The sequence below is a fragment of the Botryllus schlosseri genome, chromosome 5 (assembly GCF_051294905.1).
Source record: "Botryllus schlosseri isolate E-star chromosome 5, Bs_hap1, whole genome shotgun sequence".
Lineage (NCBI taxonomy): Eukaryota > Metazoa > Chordata > Ascidiacea > Stolidobranchia > Styelidae > Botryllus > Botryllus schlosseri.
In genome coordinates, this window is record NC_137240.1 from 11,341,289 (window position 1) to 11,355,745 (window position 14,457).

A 14,457-nucleotide genomic window follows, 5' to 3' on the forward strand; every position below is an offset into this window, starting at 1 on the left:
TTATCCACCAATAAAGGTGTTCGAAGAGAATCAACCTTAAGTTCATTCAAGCATGCCATTGACTGAAAGCTTGTGTTTTTGTGATGCGTTGACGAAATCGTTGTGACGAAACATTTTCCAGGTGGCAGCGCTTGTGGGCGTTCGAAAGCTCTTTGACTTCGGAATCTTCACGCAAGAGGATCTCTTCTGGCTGGACGACATCATGCCGGAATCCGCCAAGAAGAAGAAAGAGGACAAAAACAAAAAGAAACGCCGTGACAACGAACTGGTACGAAATCCCGATGGGATTTGGGGCCAAATATAGCAAACTATTACCATTTTTTCAAATGATACTTAAATAGTGCTCATCTACTTACAGCTTTTACTAAAGTAAATCTAATTTTCCGCCTCTTCTACTTGTAATTCGTCATATCTGGTAATTTACTTAATAACTTCTCGTTATTTACAGTTTTCCGAGTCGACGTATAGTATGTTTTCCCAATGAGAGAGGTTTCATAGGCTTGCGCGAGTTGATAAAGTGGCTCTGTTTTCGGATCATTGCCACTTCTTGTTAACACTAGGGTTACCATATTTTGAGACATGAAAAAGATGACGATTTTCAAAAATTCTGAAAGCTCTAGCACCGGAAAAGAAAACTAGTGATTTTGAATATACCAATTCGAATCCCGAATTACCCGCTTTTTACGTTACTTTTGCGGTGTTGACTAAAGAATCGACAAGAAGAGGACAAATCCTCATAGAAGAGAACATTGTAACCCATAGTCAACAGTCAATGACGCAATACTACTTTCTCTATAGACCTTGGATTTTTTTTGGCGTAGGAAGTAGTTTTGGGGTTGATTTATATCTCTTTTGTGAGTGAAGTCGTCAGATTAAATGAGCGGAAGAGCCCCTACATCATGGTAACAGTATATGTTTTCCAAAATGACTCTATTTGTAATACCATTAGTCATCCTGAGTTGTGTCAAAGATGCGTCTTGCAATTTCGACACTTATAGCCCACCTCCAATGCACTACTAAGGGTATATGCGACACCTCGACCACATCTACTTTTCAGAACAACTGTCTTTGAGTGCTTTTCGGGCCTTTCATAATCTACTTCTGCCTCAATTAGTATTGACGTGTCTTGGAAATCTCTTTTCTACTTGTAATTGAGAACAAACGGCATTACTTCTACTTGAGTAACTTTAACCACGTGTTAACCACCACCCACTTTTCAGGTTCCTATATCAGGACAAGGTACCGTCAACGTGCCTTTGCAGGATGGTAAGGTTTTGAAAATTCCAGTCTCCGAGATTCAATACAGGTGTGTAGAACTTACCACCAGTTGTATATATTGTTTACTATAACGACATTTTTCGAACCTAGTCCTGATGAACCGACAAGTATCAACATATCAAACGAGATGGCTCAGACTGCGATATGGAAAACGATCGTCCAAAATGAGCTTGGTTCCGGGGCGGACTTGAGACAAAGGTCGGTACAATGGTAACATTGCAATTCTCTAGGCATCAGCAAGCGATCTGTAAAGATTATTCAATCGCAGGAAGCGTTCATCATCGTGAATGCCTCAATTTTAAAGCATAGCCACCTTGGATGGATATAACTATGTATAATTATTATTTAAACTCACCAGTCTAGCACCCAAAATCAAGCAATGTTCCTTCAACAAATGACCCTAGATATATCTTGTACCTTCTCGATTGTGTGGCAAGATATGTCGCGATGTTATAATGCTGATATTAAACACCAATAGGTTGCGGTTTCGAATCCGACCGAGGTCGTCTCCATGATCCCTTATAACATTGGTTCCCAACCTTTTTGTCTTCATTCCCCACTTCAGATTTATTCCGAGCCTTCATTCCCCACCACCCAAAACTTTTGTCATTACCATTACGCAAGACAATCGCCTAAAACTGCAACATAAAACGTATACTGTATTGTGAACCGCTACCGGTAGCCCTCAAAATTTAGCGAAAGCGTTATTTTACGTCATACTGGTCGTGCTGGATGCGTTTGTGACGCCATCATTGGTTATCCGGAGTTGAAATGAGTTTTTGTACACAACACGCAATATAATTTTCGATACATACATTCCAGAGCAGTTAACTGGTAACGGTAATTGCACGTATGTCTCCGTAAATATGTAGACTATACTATATATATAATGTTCACCAAATGCGTCTTTTCCCCACCAGAAACCATTGAATTCCCCACCGTTTGGGAACCCCTGCCTTATAAAGTGTTGGGGTTTTTCTCGGCTCCTCTCATTCGATCCGCGTAAGCGGGTTCTTAAAAAAGCCTTGAAGTGGGCCGTGCTACTGGTCGACAGATAGTTGATTACTTTTCGTTAAGTAGCGACCGCTTTTTCTTAGCCATTCAGTCTCAGATATCCCTACATTCTAAAAGTCGATAGCGGATATACCGGAATAGAGGCCACATAATCTCCACAGCGCTGCAAATCGCGATTTTAAGTCATTCGAGACATCTTTTATCAGTCATAATGAAAGAGTTTCCTGCGATGCGGGCGTCACGTACGATTGGGCGTAAGGCACTACCAATCAGTCACGTGCGGTCTGAGATATGCGCGTACGTGCTTCATTAACGTATGTAGAACAACATCTGCTCGAGAATTCTTAACGGACATGCGGTGTCGCACGATCAGTATCTTTGAACTCAATTCCACGGTTCGGCTTATGCAGCAGGTTCACAAGTAAAATGCGATTGTATCTTATATTTAAATATCTGTCGACGGCAAACCGCATCGCGCGACGCCTAGGGCGGGAGATGATCCTGCAAATATTCGATTCCGCTTTGGAATCAGAGCGTGGCTGCCGGCGGGGTTATGCATTAGAACCCGCGTTAGCGCCTTGCAAATCCACGGCTAATCACAAATACTGCTGGTAATCCGTATACGAATGGCTTTGGCACTGTTCACACGTCGATTAGTATATATTCGGATAAAAGAATCCATGATGACTATGCTCCGAAACGTTTGTAGTCAATTCTAGAAGAAATCCAGATTTCAAATGCGAATTCATGTCTCTGTAATTTGACGATACAGTTTCGGAATACGTCTATTATATATGGTACGACTTCGCACTCCCGCGTTTGAATAATGGGTTCGAGCTGGCTCGACTTTGGAAAAAGCTTTCGGGCCGAATGACTCTCGAGTAATTAGTATCTGTTTGTACCAGTTGTGGGTTTTAAAACAGGCTGCAACGTCAACCTTCAGATGGTATCACATGTGCAGTTGCACACTGCCCCATTCCACCTCGGGTTCTAATGCCTGTTCCGATTTTGAGAGCAAAAGTTGCCTAATGTGTACGCGTCCAGTGGCAGTCACGAAACAATAGGCCGACAGGAACGCTTTGTCTCTAAGTGGTGGAGTTTACACCATATGAGGGTGGTTCACCTAGTAGAAAGTATTGTTTTTCGTCCACAGTCCGGCTACTGTCGTCTGAATAACCATTTGTTTAATACTGGAATGATTGATTCCCCTTTTTGTAGTTACTGTCGTTATTGAGAATCCGTGGATCATTTTATAATTAGTTGTCCAAGATATGATTTTCATCGGAAATTTCTTATCGATAAACGTGCGCAATTGAAAGATAATTTTTGTATTACTGATTTACTGATTGATTCTCGTATAATTCCATATGTTGTTGAATTTGTTTTATCGTGTAACCGCTTTTTGTAACTTCAGAGTCTTAAGGCTATTCTGTTATTTGATCGTTTATGCTCTATTCTGATATCCGTTATTATTTCATACGACCTTGTGTCGTTTACATTATGTCTCTGACCGTGGTGCAAAAGGCCGTCAGGCGATAAGCGCCACATCTTTGTGTTTAGTAAACAACAACAACAACAACAACAACTCCAGTACGAACCCATCGCCAACAGCAATGAATTAATCACTTTACACAGGTCCGTCCGAACGAATTCCGGTGCTACTAACGGTGCCAACAACAAGAACAACAACGCCCAAGAACGTCCGAACGGAACAAGCCTCGCCAACGGTGAAAAGAACAAACACACCACTGTTGAGATCGGTTGCCCGACATATGAGGATGCGACACAATGAAAAACGTGTATCGATGCTAGTGTGTCCCTATAGTCATGTGTCCCCATGCTAATATGTCCACATGTTAATATGTCCCTGTGCTGATATGTCTACATGCCCACGAGTCGCCATGACCAAAAGTCGCTATGCTCAAGTGTCGCATGCTCAAGTATCGCTTGCTATTGTGTCGCATGCTAATATGTCCAATTGTCCACGGACCACTGTTGAGATCAGCACATGATTCGTACCACACGTTTTGTCTTCTAACACTGACACAGTACAAGAGTCCGCTGGTATATTTAAGTCGTGCGCAGTATGTAAATCCCAAATGTATAGTTAAGATCTTTCAGTGTCGACAAATAGAACGTGTTAAGATGCATTTAGAGAGCACCGTGAGCTTTCAATCCGTTGATTGCACTTCGTCAAAACCAAATCCCCTGGCTGTGTCAACTTTCGTGGCAACTATGTTCGGAAAGTCACTATCTTCCGTGACCAGGCTGTGCGTTGATATTGCATGTAAATGTAGGCATTGACTGTTGACATACTATGCATAGTGCTATGCATTCCGTCAATTCCGCGAATACGATTTTGCCTCTTTACTATTTTAAAGTTCATGTTGTTACAAAGCTAGCCTCGAATCTCAATACAAATGCTCTGTATCGCTGTATTTATCAATCTCGTGACTTCTGCGTTGTGCTGCACTTCTGACGACGATTCTTTATTGCCAAAGTAATCAATTATGACTAAACCCGCGGTACTTTTGAACTTATGCTGTCTATCTTTCACTTTTATTCCGTTATAGCCTCGTTATCATCAGCCTTACAGTGATGTTTCTGAGCTTTTTACGTGTGCGCACTTTTCATGCTCATAGTGAGTGTTCTGGATATGTCGCAATTGCGATTTTTCAAAATATGGAATGGATGAATTGGTGGAAGAGTAGATCGGTGATGATGATGATGAATAATTTTTTCAATCGCTGCTTTTATTGATGAGCTACTAATACACTATAAAAGTCTGGCAGTAATGGCTGTTGTCCTAACGACGTTCGCGTGTTTCCAGGGGAAAATGACTGACATCGGTATTGTCGTTAGGTGGGGGTAAAGCTTCGCTAACATATATGCAAGGCCTAGTCCAGTAGTTCTCAACAGGTGTGAAGCGCAGAGATGCCACTCCTGGGTTTTTCCACCCAGATCTGGGTTTTTTGAGCATCATCTGGGTTTCTGGGTTTTTATCCTTGAAATCTGTTTTTTTTTCAACATCCAGTTCGCCAGGTCAGTTTTACGCTCGAAAATTAATTATTAGATTAGGATTAGTATGGTCGCAATATCGTAAAATGCACGTTTGAGTTCGCCATTGTCGATGGATTTTGCTGTTATTGTAACGACAGAGTGTTGAAAATCTATTTCACTACTAAAATGAGAGGCTTCGGCTTGATGCGAGGGAGCTTCATTGAATCGTAACTTCCAGGTCGCAGAAAGTCATGTTCGTATAGGACGATTGCCAGTAGCGAACCCGGCACTTGGTGAACAATTAGGCATGTATCGAGAAATGTCATGTAACTGTATGGTATGCACAAGCACATGAACAGACCAGGTGATCATCCGACTAATGTAACCCTATTTTTATCTGAGTATATTTATAGTTCCAACAGGGAGACTCAGAGAGAGAGAGAGAGAGAGAGAGAGAGTTAGTTGGACACCCCTAGCAAGTTAATAGTAGTTGGACAATGGACACCTCTAGCAAGTTAATAGGAGGCATTGCTTATCAGCACATTCGAACCCTAACCCTAAGTCCCTAACCCTAACCCCGAATTTCATGATTTGGCAGTTATTCATTTCCACTATACATTGGTATGTCTGTGATTACTCCAAATAAAAGTGATTGTCGTAGGATTAATCAATCGGAAGCTACTTTCAATCTGTTCAGGTCTCTGAAAATACATGAAATCTTCCTTAGAAATAGGGAATGGATGGCATTGTATTGAACTTTCGCAGCGCGATGATATGATTAGTACCGGTACACTATTAAGTATTCACGCTGCGCCCCAATTGTTTCATTGCGATGTGTCGAGAGGAAAACAACATGTTTTTTGTACGATTCGCAGTGTTAACCAAGCAAAATGTGTATTATGAACTGTTGAAAATTCAATATCAAAGGCTTCAATGACTGTATGAGTGTATTCGACGACTATCAGGCTCCATTTTCACAGCTATCTCGTGTCTTTTGAGTGAAATATAGGATCTGGGTTTATTTCGCCTCCAATTCTGGGTTTTTCCGAAATATCCCAGGGGCATCTCTGGTGAAGCGGCATATTTTGTTGTTCAGTGTTCAGGGATGCCGCGAGAAAATGTGATAAGCAAGGTCCAGGTATACGAAAAATTGGGGCTTCTATATCTCCGAGTGTGGCATAATCGGTGGTTTTATTATTTTTACCCGCTCAAGTCAAGACACACATGTAAGCGACAATGCGATGCAATGAACAGATGTCGAGACGACCAAGTACGGTCTCTCAATCTGGCATCCATCTCGGCCTAATGCTAGTGTTAGATCTTTCTTATTTTAGGCTTCCTCGCTCTTTTCTTTCTCTTCCTTGGATTGGTCCTTGATCTGGTCTTTCTCTGGACTTTTTTGTAAAGACGCTGTGAGCACAGCGACGTAGGGGCGGAGAATCGCAGCTAAACCTCCGTCGCTACGGAACGCGCTATACCAGGGGCGGGCAACTTCTCCAGTCGGCGGACCGAATATAGGAAAATTAGGTACTTGGCGGGCCGGATTGCTGAACCGATACATTATTCGCCCATTTATCCACAATTCGACATATACAAGGAATAGATCGTTTTTAATGAATGTATTTAACGACAGCAATGTCCCTTCAAAGCCATTTATGGTCGATAATGACGAAGATAATGTGGATTTGAGAACAGCATTGCCATACAGGTGCCGCCATGTCTGCTTCTCTCTAATCAATTAACACACGGTGCAATCGTTAATTAGGATTTCAAGGCGTTTGATGAGCCCGATACCCCAAATTTACCAAGATATCAATTCATTTGGGTTGAGTACATGGTAAATGCCGAAAATGCAAGTCTTCTCGCTTCGACGATCTTACGCGTAAGGTAAGATATTACGCAGGATGATGACCTTCTTCTGTGTCTCTTAGTCAAGATCTTGCCAAATCTTCGACATCTATATGGACAATTGGACATTTTACACCAGAACGATATTGCTCGCTATGATTCTTGAGTTGCCAACTTGTAACACGGCCCACTTTCGCTCCAAACTTTTTGTAAGACGCCTCTTATGCAGATTGAATGGCGAGGAGGAGCCTAGATAATCTTAAACACTTTGGATTGATTCTGGAGTCGACCTCGAACCCGCGACTCATTGTGTTGCAGCGGTACAATGTACGACAACGCTACACGCGACTCGGGGTACTCGAAGTGCTATTTGGTGCCGCGAACTATCTTCTCCTTTGATAGGGTGCCGCGAGATCGAAAGAGTTGAGAACCACTGGCCTTGTCGATAGGCCAGATCGTGGACCGGTAGTACTGAACGTTGACGAGTATTTTTCTCAGTAGAATCTGATTGTGAATTTTGACTTGAATCTCTACACTGTACACGTGCACGCACGACGATTGTCAGATTGTCAGATTGTTGGCGAAATACTGTTCCGCCGTCGTGGCCCATCCCGTCATACTTGAAAGAACGATGCATTTTCTTGTAATTCGTACCGAATATATGGCTATTGGACGCCTTGACGCCTTGTATTACAAGCACGCGCCACAGCTTGGCCAAGGTGTGTGTTTATGACTTCACCGTATATCATTTGTATCCCAATATTGTAGTGTTATGAAATGTTAATTTTGATAAAATAAAGGAACGAATCTTGTTATTATACGATCGAAAATCACTGATTGGATTTCATCTTGTATCGGTTCGGCCGAGCAGCTGATCCAAGCTCTTCTGCAGTATTTTCCACGCACGAGAAGGCTGACGACAAAAACATTTTACAATACTGTCTTCCGTGTCATATAAATGTTCGGCTCTATCAAAATATGATATATTGTGTGTAAAGTCTATATTGTGCCATTCACAGTGTTTACTTTCAATTTGTAGGCTAGCATTTAACAATTATCTGTGACATAGCACGCGATACAGTTGAGCATGGACCGGAGCCGGACTGGATATCCGGCCGGATTTTTTTTCAGTTTTGTCCGTGGCCGGATTCAATTTTCTGATACGGCCGGAGTAGGATCGGAGCAGGATTCGTACTATTTTATATGGTCAGTATCGCTAAAGAAGCTATTAGTGAGCAACCAACCATATACGTGCCAGTTTCCGCCAATACAAACTTGTGCACATTACAAACCTGTGAGTTTTTATTGTCATGTTTCTCTTGTTGCGATACTCAATATATAACCTAAACCCACTCCGTATGATCTATTGTTTTTGTAGTTTACTAGATAAAGGTACTCGTAGATGATTAGTATCGAAGTTTTTCTAATAATCTCTCGGTCATTTTGAGAATCCGGCCAGAGAATTTGTCGATCCGGCCCGCACTAGCGCGCTAGCGCTCTCGAATCCGAAACCTCATCTACAGTCGCCAAGTCTCAAAAATCCTAAACGGTAAAATCCAGTCAGATCATCTCAGATTCCGTATATTTCAGTCATCAAATATCCGCTACAGACAATTACATAATAGTTCAGCTATTTCGATCGGAACAAAAGCATAGTGAAATACTGTCAAGTAAAATAATCCACGAATAGGTAAAACGACCGACGGTTTTATAAATAGAACCTCCTTAACATCAATAGACACGGCGTGAAAACGAGCTTTAGGTAAACTTTATCGCAGGCATACAAACGAGTTTCGAAAATTCAAAATATACGAGATACAAATTAGGTAAGGGTACAAAATCACAACATGCATTACTGCTGTCACAATCAAAAAAAGGTGGTCAAAGCAGTCAGTGCTGCTACTAGCTAGAATCAAGGAAAGTATATTAAGGTAACGTGACACAGGGGCTATTTCACGCGGACCTTATGACAATTTCACTCATAAGAAAACTTATCCCAAAACTATTTTATATTTTTCAAAATCCAAGTCGTGAAAAGCAAGTAAAGTTTTGCGAACAAACTGTTCAAGTAAAAGTGAAGTAGTCTATAAGTAGCTCGAGTAGCCAAAACCCACATCGTAAAAGTACTTCGTTACTGACCACCTCTGTTAACAAGGCAAATAGTATGCTTGATTCGTCCCAGATTGTCGCATTCGCAAATCGCGTCTGTACCTCTGCTACCAGAGTATAATGCCTCTACGTTTGTACAGACAGTTTTCGTTGGTAAAAAAGGACTCAAGCGTTTGACTTCCTCGACTCGGCCCGCCCGGTGGCGTCGGTCATGAATTTCTTGTAGTCGACCTTCCCCTGCAAGTCTTTGTCGTATTGCGATAGAACGTGGTACACCTCATCCTCATCCAGAATCACATTGCATAGCTTGAGCACGCTGCGGAATTCCGGCAGCGTCAGCATGCCGTCGGACGAGACGTCCATCTTTTTGAAGGCGCGACGCAGCGTCCGCCAGTCGCCGGCCAGTTGGCTTCGCAGCTTTGTGGTGACGTCGACTAGTCCGCCTACCGGTTTTCCGGAGATGGCGGCGTTCGGTAGCTCGGCCTGAAAATAATAGCGAGATAATTGAGTCTTTTATGTATCAACAGAGGCATATCTAAATGTACGTTCACTTTCTTATCAATTGTGCATAGGGTTTTTAATCCGTGATTGCTATGGATCTGTCACATGTTCGTTTATTGTCGAAAAACAGCAACGCTTATCACTCATATCTTATCTCTATGTCAGCGTCATCGTAGATACCTGAGATGTAAAAGCGAACTGCATAGTGGGTTCTCGAGCTCTTAGTCGAAAATAGATCGATATGGGGTTCAAGTGTGTTCAACTGTTCATCCGTTCTAGCAGAGTGTAACAGATTGATATCAAGCCCTATTGTGTAATTATATTTATATTCAATAGAGGCATCGGTAAAATCTCAGTACGTAATCGATCGGCAGTGTAATATTACGTTGGTTTAAGATATACTGTCAACATAAAAAGTTATCTTATGGCGCGAGCTTCTTTGTCTCAACAATGGTGGTAGTTTAGCTTTTGCAGATGATTATTGTGACATCACGCAAGTAATCCATAAGTAAATCTCACCGTTGCATCACATTGTGTTACAATTCACAAGGCCGCGCCGTAACGAAAGTAGTTACAGTAATTTAAGAACTACAACTTTCCAATACAACATTCTGCACGCAAAGTATATTCAATTCAAACAACGTCAAGAAATGTCGAAAATCATCTGAGACGCTATTGTCCGAGTTTAGCGTTTACTTTGGTTGTCAGTATGTCACGTGATGCTCTTCTCACAGACATCAACATTCAACACCTACCACATAAATCATTATGGAGAATAACGTTTAACAAAGGGTTTCCCGCCCAGACGAAACGTGCTGTGGGCTAAACGAAGGCTATAAAGGCAGCGTATTTACTTTCGAGTCGCGGCAATCACACTCAAGGGGATATTGTTAATCAAACAGGCCCGGTACGGTCAATAGCCACGCAAAGACTTAATAATACTTCATCAAGAGGCCTTAATGAATTCCGGCCATTACGTTACCTTGTAAGATTAGTCGGTTTGTAGAAGACTTAATGGAAAGCAATGTGCACTTATGCATTCAAATCGTGTAATACGTATTGAGTATTGCAAGCTCAGCGCGAAGAAAATCGTATCGGTTGCGAATAGGGCCGGGCACAATGATTCGAGTACTCGAATCTGAATCGAGTATCAAATGTAATGATTCTAGTCGAATAGTAAAAGGCGATTTTTTTCGAGTACTGAAATTATACGCTCCTCGCAACTGACAGTTGGTTTACTAACGAGATTATATTTTTGATACTGTTTTCCACAGGGAAAGCCTTGAAACCTTGATTGACCGTGTCGCAGCATACGCGACATAGTACAAAGCTGCGAACGTTACTGGAAATAACACATTTCCGAAGTCATGATCATCGCACAACATTGTCAAGAAGTGCAATGAAATCGGTGTGGTCGAAAAAATAATATAAAGTATTTTTGATGTGACGGATAACAGGCATTATTTTCTTTGTGGTGGCATAAAAGGTACATATTTGAACTTTGACATAGTACATTCGTGCGTGACGTCATAAGGAGTGATACTCGAATACTCGACTCGAAGCGAAATCGTGATTCAGAATCGAAATAATCAGGTACTCGATTTTGCCCATCCAGGTATATTTTCACAATAGGGTCAGCGGACATGTTGAGCATAAGACACTTGAGCAGGCAACATTTGAGCTTGTGGGATAAGGTTGGAGCTATTGGGTTGGGGTTTGAGTTTGGGTGAGGGTCAATTTTTGGGTTAGAAAGTCAAGTAATCCACGCATAAATCTCACCTGAGGATGCGTCATAACCGACAGCATGTTATTCCCCTCCTTCCAAATCTGCCTCCTCATGGCGAACGGCTTCAAAAAGTCCACGTACGACACCCTTCCGTCCCTGTTCGTGTCAAATCGATCGCACAGCAGCTGCGCTTCGTGATTGGTCAGGTGAACGCACAACTCTATCAGCAAATCGCGAAATTCTTCGCGCGACACGAAGCCAGTGTGATACGGATCCATGTCGATGAACTCGCGCCGCAGGTCTTCCCACATGTAGTCCACTTTAGCCCGTAAGTTATCTTCCAGCATATCGGCGTCGCAGTTTAGCTTCCGAGAGCGCATCATTAAATCATTGTCGCCGCGTCTGGGCGGTGATATTTTCGCGTTCGGGAAAGCCGCAGATTTGAGTGAATACCCGTAGAAGCGTACCAGCTCGGAGAACGTGAAAGTGCGGTTCTTGTTGATGATGTAGGTGTCCCAGAGTCGTCTTATTTCGCCTCTTGTGAGACGGCTGGGAACGTTCATGTTATTCATCAGGAGATACATCATTTCCTGCGTCAGTTTGCCGGAGTTGTACTCGTCCAGACGTCTGAATTCAGTTTCCAGACGATTCATGTCGTTTTTGACGAAGTCTCGTATGATTTCGTGTAGTTCCTCAGTCGTTCTCATTTGGTCTTTATCTGCCACGTTCCTTGGCGCTACCGATCTGTCGCCCCACAGACTAGGCGCCCCGCGGCGCGCGTCGAATTGAGCCATAAAATCCGGATATCGGACATTGCCTTCCTTGTCTAAAGGCACGTTCTCCATGAAGGTCTCGAATTCCGTATCGCTCATGTCGATTTGAAACCTGCTCTCGATAGCGGCGCGGAATTCTTGTTGCGACACGATGTCTTGATGGTGCTTGTCGATTTTGTGAAACATTCCTAACAGCGCCAGGAAATTTGATTGGAATAGCGTCATCAGCTTGGATTCGACCGCCGTGACTGTGGATTTCGGTGAGGAAGCGCGGGGATCTTTGTTGAAACGGTGTTTCGGATTCGATAAGATAGCGTGTGGGATACCTTCGTCGCTGCGGTCTTGAAATTTCGTCAAGAACACATCGTAATTTATATCCCCCCTCTCCGGCAACCCACATCTCGCCAGAAGCATGTTCAAAGCCGAATCTTCCCGCAGGTACAAGTCAAACTGGGCGAGCACGCGCCTGAACTCGTCACGCGTGACTTTGCCGGATTTGCCGGGATCGCATTTTCTGAACTCCGCTCTCATCAGCTTGAAGCCTTCGCGGAACTTATCTTTCAACCACTTCTCGATGCTGATGGAGATCTTTCTGTCCAGCTCGCTTCTCGGTATCGATCGACCGCTGGGAGCTGGAGACACGCCGTATCCAACGTGCCTATTTTCGACCTTATCAACATCAACCATACCCTTTTCTGGCGGCGTGGACCTTTCTCGAAATTCTATTCCTAACTTCGTCAGCAGGCGCGGTGCCTTGATCACTCCTAAGTTATCGACGTCATATTTCTTCCACAGCTTTTCAAATTCGTGCTCATCCATGAAAAATCCGAGTTTGTTCAACGTGTTCTGAAACTCCGGTTTCACGATATTCGCAGAGCCGCCCGGATTTAGCTGAGGTACCAAGTCAGCGAGATCTAGGAATCTCTGCTTCGCATGTTCTCTCAGTTGGGCGTGAACTTGCGCAGCGGACATTTGAGCTCGGTCTACTTGTTTTCTAGCAATGGGGTCCAGCCAACGAGGGTATTCCGACGACACGCTCTCTCGGAAATGGCTGTAGAATTCATCAAACCTAATTATGGTTCTTTCTTCGAGATGTAAACGCATAAGTAACAGGTGATATTGTTTGGGTGTAACCATTCTACCAAGGATCGAAGTGAGTATATGCAGTAACGCCTCGGTGGTCACGTTTCCTCTACCTTCAGGATCATTGTTCTTGAACATTTGTCTAACCTGGAAAAATCCACCCGATTGAAATTTTTCTTTGAGAATATTCTCCAATTCATCGATTTCAAGACGGGTTTGTGTTGATGGCCTGGATAATGTACTGTACCGACTGGCATTGCTTGCCCTTGAATCAGCACGACTGAAGTTTCTATTGGAACCGAACACTGGCAATCTTGGCTTGGTTTGGTCAGAAGCTTCTTGAACTTTCACGCCTTCCGGTATTGTGTCCAAAGGTACAGACGCAGTAACTTGCTTCTGCGACGAACGTACGGCGCTGCCGCGCGCGTTCTTATGGCTTGAGCTACGATGCGGCAAGACTTCTTGTTCCACTGCATTTGCTGATCTAATTCCGTCCCTACTCACTCCACGCACAGCAATATTTTCTGGGTTTCCTAATCTTGACAGTGGGTGTTCAATCTTGGGCAATTGACCAACGTGGCCATTCCGGCTAGATGCGACCTGAGACATAACGGCAGTGCTCAGCAGGTACAGTTATCGTAAAACTACGAATGGACACCGCGATACCTCCGCTGATTACTGGCTTTCGGCAACTGTGTAGATCGCACGTAGAAATAGCGCAATAGTTGATACTCTTTCTTGAGCCTATACGTGCTCTAGTCGCCCATAGCGACGAGCGTCTTGTCTCTATGGTCGAGCGCAACCTTTATTTGTATTATCCCATTGAAACAAATCTTGCTCTCACGTTTGGCGGATATCTCGCATCTTCGGTACTGGTTGACGCGCTTTGTTAGCTCTCGACACACTTCAATTGTAGTACTCAACTCAGCCTACATTCAATATGTTGTGAATCGATATCAATCACAAACCTATTGATACCGTAGTATGGAATTCGTTGGTTAATTCATACGATTGTGCGAATGCGGTGCTAAATTATCACGTCAACCGCGCATCCCTACGATTTATTTAACACGTGGCAGTCGATATTTAGGAACAAAAGTATAGCCCTGACCTACAGTTCTACTA

At 43.1% G+C, this 14,457-nt stretch overlaps 2 protein-coding genes across 5 annotated transcripts in view; one reads left to right on the forward strand and one right to left on the reverse strand.

Annotated features, from left to right (window-relative positions):
- LOC145439723 (electroneutral sodium bicarbonate exchanger 1-like) overlaps positions 1-5,087 on the forward strand; it is a 32,242-nt gene extending 27,155 nt beyond the window's left edge. For all 4 annotated transcript variants that reach the window (XM_080317301.1, XM_080317303.1, XM_080317302.1 and 1 more), the window contains 4 exons: positions 122-268; positions 1,221-1,306; positions 1,369-1,476; positions 3,928-5,087. In XM_080317301.1, the coding sequence (XP_080173427.1) occupies positions 122-268; positions 1,221-1,306; positions 1,369-1,476; positions 3,928-4,084 (498 nt within the window). In that variant the 3' untranslated portion in view covers positions 4,085-5,087. The remainder of the gene's footprint in view (positions 1-121; positions 269-1,220; positions 1,307-1,368; positions 1,477-3,927) is intronic.
- A 3,618-nt stretch (positions 5,088-8,705) lies between these two features.
- Positions 8,706-14,184, reverse strand: LOC145439734 (EF-hand calcium-binding domain-containing protein 6-like). The gene is made up of 2 exons (XM_080317339.1): positions 11,530-14,184; positions 8,706-9,732 (listed from the first exon to the last, which is right to left on the reverse strand). Exons 1-2 carry the CDS (start codon positions 13,939-13,941, stop codon positions 9,415-9,417), a joined length of 2,730 nt encoding a protein of 909 aa, XP_080173465.1. The 5' UTR covers positions 13,942-14,184; the 3' UTR covers positions 8,706-9,414.
- Between the last annotated feature and the right edge of the window lie 273 nt (positions 14,185-14,457).